The sequence below is a fragment of the Gracilinanus agilis genome, chromosome 6, assembly GCF_016433145.1.
Source record: "Gracilinanus agilis isolate LMUSP501 chromosome 6, AgileGrace, whole genome shotgun sequence".
Classification (NCBI taxonomy): domain Eukaryota; kingdom Metazoa; phylum Chordata; class Mammalia; order Didelphimorphia; family Didelphidae; genus Gracilinanus; species Gracilinanus agilis.
The window spans coordinates 164,044,161-164,048,092 of NC_058135.1; the positions used below are offsets into that span (position 1 = coordinate 164,044,161).

Here is a 3,932-nt window from a genome sequence, read left to right on the forward strand (position 1 = left end):
ATTTTGAAGGCTGAGACCATCCATAAGCATTCTCTTATATTGGAGGCAGACAGGGACAGTTAAGAGAAAATTTGAGGTTAATTTTAAAGGGTAAAGAGAGCCTACTAATCTATGAACTTTATGAGATCAGGGATCATCTCTTATATAAACTTGGTACTTTCTAAGAGTTTAATAATAAAATATGTGTGCAGTTAAGACTCTGGACTCTGCCCTCATCTGGATTCTTTAGTGTTTAATGCCAAGGACTGAGGTCCCATTTTCCAGTTTTATAGAGAGCTGGAAGTCCTCAGAAAATGTATTGTCAGCAAGAGTGTTTTGTTGTTGTTATTTGTTTTTTGTTTTGTTTTGTTTTGTTTGAAGGAGTAAGGATTGAGGTTTACAACCTATATAATGGATTGTCGCTTTATCCTGTGAGAAAATTTCTTTACCTAGTTAGGTTCAGAGGAAGAAAAGCAGAGAAAGCATAAAAGAGAGGGGGTGAATTTAGTAGCCCGCCATTTCATTGCTCTTAGCTGAAGAAAACTAAAAGCTTCAGGGGGATTAGTTGTAAAAGACATTCTCAGTATGTTAATTGTGAGGAAGTTAAGATTTGAGATGAGGGAGGGCAAGGAATAAGACTGCCACCCATAATCATTCTCCATCACTGAATAATGACTGAAGGTGTTTCCTTAGAGTTTCATCAGTCTCCCCGGCGCATTAAAAACATAGAGCATCAAAACCCCACCAACTGGGAGATTCATAATGCTGGGTCTGAGTTTCCCTTTGGCCCCTCCTCAAAGGCTGAGTTAAGACGCTGTTTCTAACTGCATCAGTTTCAGAATCGTGATTCAAAAACGAGGGGAGGGGGGAGTTAGGGAGAGAATACTCCAAACAATTCAAGAACTTTATTACCTCCTTTATTTAAATAAATATAAATATAAATTTATATAAAACTATTCACATACAAAGGGATTCTCAATGACTGGATTTGTCACTTTTTATAATCTTCAGAAACAGAACTACAAAGTATAATTTTCTAAGTTAATTCAAACTTCCTTTAAAAAAAAGCACAATAAAATAAACAAGAAACGGGGTTCAGCCATAAGAGATGTTGAAAAACAGGAGAGTAAATTCATACTTTTTGGAAAACCCCAATATAGTGTTAAACTTTCAAATAACCCCCATTCTACAACACCAGCTTTTTTTGTGTTATACAAGATTTTTAGTTGACTTCTAAATCAGTTACGCTTTTAAAAGAATCTATGACTGCGAATTGAACAGGAACCAAGCCAAAAAAAAAAAAAAACTGAAATGAGCTATGCCTGGTGCAGGGAGAGGAGGTGAGGAGTTGACATGATTCTCCTCTTGGCGTGGTTGCAGCAGCAGCAGCAGCAGCAAGTGCAGAACCCTGGAGAAGACTCCTCTCGTCCCGAGTTCACCATTTTCGCTGGCCTCTGCAAAATGTTCATGATTTCTTTGCGCCTGCCAGGTAGGCTCCCCGTAGGAGAGTCTCAGGAGGGATGGGAGATGGGGGTTGGGAAGGGAGAGAAGGACAGATAGACCCTAGGAGCTTGTTCCGGTGAGGAAGGGGGGCTCATAATGGGGAGATCTCCTTGTCTTCGTTGGCGGAGGAAGGGGATAAGGATTCTTCGTCCTCCGACCGCGGGTAGTGAACTTGACTACTGACGCACTTGCAGCCCCCGTGACTGTTCCTCTGCGAACCTTTGCCCTCTTTCTTGTGTTTCACCCGACGATTCTGGAACCAGATTTTCACCTGTTTCTCCGAGAGGTTAAGGTACGTGGCAATCTCGATCCTCCGGAGTCGAGAAAGATACATGTTTGAGGAGAATTCCCTCTCCAGCTCCAGGAGTTGGGTGCTGGTGAAAGCTGTCCTCATCCTCTTGCCGTTCTGAATTTGGCTAGTATCCGAGCCACCTGTGTGAGGAAGAAGACACATTTAAGCATAGGTAAGGAACCAACAACAATACTTCAGACGCTCACACAGCCACAGACATTCTCATATCCCCCGCCGCTAAGCACGGACAGAATGAAAAAAGTCCTCGCCTTCTGACCAAGTCAGCCTCTATCTACCCTCTTGGAGGCTGGCTCACGGTTCAACACGAGCCTCCTCTCTTGGATTCAATCCATTTTATAACTCCCTTGAGACTGCAGACGCCTCTGAGGGTTAGTAGTGTGCGGTATTCAAGAGTCTTGCTTCCTCATCACTAAAAGTCCCACGGGGGGAAAATTGTCTTCCCCACGTCAGGCATCAAGCACTTCAGTCAAAACTGGTGCCATCCACAGCCATGGCCAAGGACGGACGCATGCACACTCACACGGGTGCACAAATTGGATACATCTCATTAGTATTCTAACTTCACTAGGACCTATCAACATTGTTGTCTGTCTTTTGGGGCTTCGCCTTAGCACGCTGCCCCACAGTTTCTCCCTCCTCGAGGACTGAGTAACCAGGTAAGCTTAAGCAACTCTACATCTGTGGGCTTGATGTGTATGTGTGTGTAGGGATGTCACGAGATGAGGACAAAAAGTTGGTCCAGCAACATCCTTTCTGCTGTCCCTGATCTTCTCCCACGACCTTCTTGGGTCAATCACCAAATCGAACTTAAAGGACTTTCCCTTATCCATCTCCACGGCTTTCTTCCCCCCCCTCCCCAGTCCCCCCCCCCAAAAAAGAAAAGTTTGGCCCGATTTCCCAGGGAAGGGAAGACCTAGGAAGTTTTCATCCTACCCATGGTGAGGCAATGGAACCTCCGGGGGTCGGTGACATTGTAGGTGGTCGCGGCACAGACAGGTGCGTGGTGCTGGGGGTGTCCCAGGGCAGCGGCCGCCGCCGCAGCCGCAGCCGCAGCCGCCGCAGCCGCCGCAGCCGAGCCAGGCTGCTGGGGCTGGTGGTGATGGTGGTGCTGCGGCTGGTGGTGGTGGTGATGGGCATGGCTCATCCGGGGACAGAACTGCCCATCCCCAGGGCCAGGGGGAAACTGGCTCTTGAGCAGGGGGATGGCCCCTCCGCCTGCCCCGCTGCCGCCGCCGCCTCCTCCTCCCCCGCCGCCTGCGCCGCCGCCCGTCCGCGCTGAGTGCAGGTGGGAGGTGACGCAGAGTGGACACACGCAGAAAGTGCCGCTCTTGCGGGACTGGCAACCGGGCCCCGAAACTGACATGACCAGGGGCGACGGCATGCCCAGGGGGATGAGGAAGTCTGGGCCGTGCTGCTCAGGTAGGGAGGGCGCAGGCCTCGAGGAGTCCTTGATGATCAGGGAGTCGACATAGAAGGATCGCGACATGTCGCGGAGGGGATGGAGTCCGAGGAGACTGGGAATAGAAGGCAGCTTTCCCCCACTGTTTGTCTTCTGTTCACCCCTCCTTCCCCTTTCACCTCCGACTCTCTCTTGTTTTCCTTGGCTAGGCGAGGACGCTGTCACTGAAGCCCCGAAGGAACGCAGAGGTGCTTAAGTCTGTGAGGCGAACAAAGGGGTCCCCGGAGAGGGCTGGTCCTAACCTCCCCCGCCCGGGCTCCCCTGCTCTGGGGTTTTATATGCCCCAACCCAGCACGTGATGCCAGAGAGTACGGCACTGCTCTGGCTCCTCAGCATCTCCCCACCCTCGGGATAGGCTGCTCAACTCACAACAAAAACGAGGAGGGGGCGAGCACGGGAGGGGGTGGACTGCAGTGGGGTGGAGGCAATAGGAGGAGGAGGAGGAGGTGGAGTGAATAAAAAAGAGGGGGAGGGGGGGAACTTCTTAAAGTGTATGTTTTGTTAATTTCGCGGTGATTCTAGCCCTTCTCCTCCCCTTCCTTCCTCCTTTCCAGAGAAACCCTGGGTGCTAGCTCCCTGCCCCCCGCCTGGGCAGAAAGCCCATCGGAGTACTTTACTTTCCACCCAGTCCCTGGCCCTACAGCTCGGGTGGAGGGGAACAGGCTACAGGATAGGTGG

The 3,932-nt window shown here is 50.1% G+C and overlaps 1 protein-coding gene across 1 annotated transcript; it reads right to left on the reverse strand.

Annotated features, from left to right (window-relative positions):
* Positions 1 to 901: 901 nt before the first annotated feature.
* GSX2 (GS homeobox 2) lies at positions 902 to 3,398 on the reverse strand. The gene is made up of 2 exons (XM_044681270.1): positions 2,729 to 3,398; positions 902 to 1,914 (listed from the first exon to the last, which is right to left on the reverse strand). The coding sequence occupies exons 1-2, from the start codon at positions 3,279 to 3,281 to the stop codon at positions 1,574 to 1,576; spliced, it is 894 nt and encodes a 297-aa protein (XP_044537205.1). The 5' UTR covers positions 3,282 to 3,398; the 3' UTR covers positions 902 to 1,573.
* Between the last annotated feature and the right edge of the window lie 534 nt (positions 3,399 to 3,932).

Bases quoted from the DNA above. Each gene is read 5' to 3' on its own strand.
- GSX2 (XM_044681270.1), bottom strand. From the start codon at position 3,281: ATGTCGCGATCCTTCTATGTCGACTCCCTGATCATCAAGGACTCCTCG. The intron at 1,915-2,728 runs GTAGGATGAAAA...TTCCTCACACAG, and splicing joins GTTCCATTGCCTCACCATGG to GTGGCTCGGATACTAGCCAA.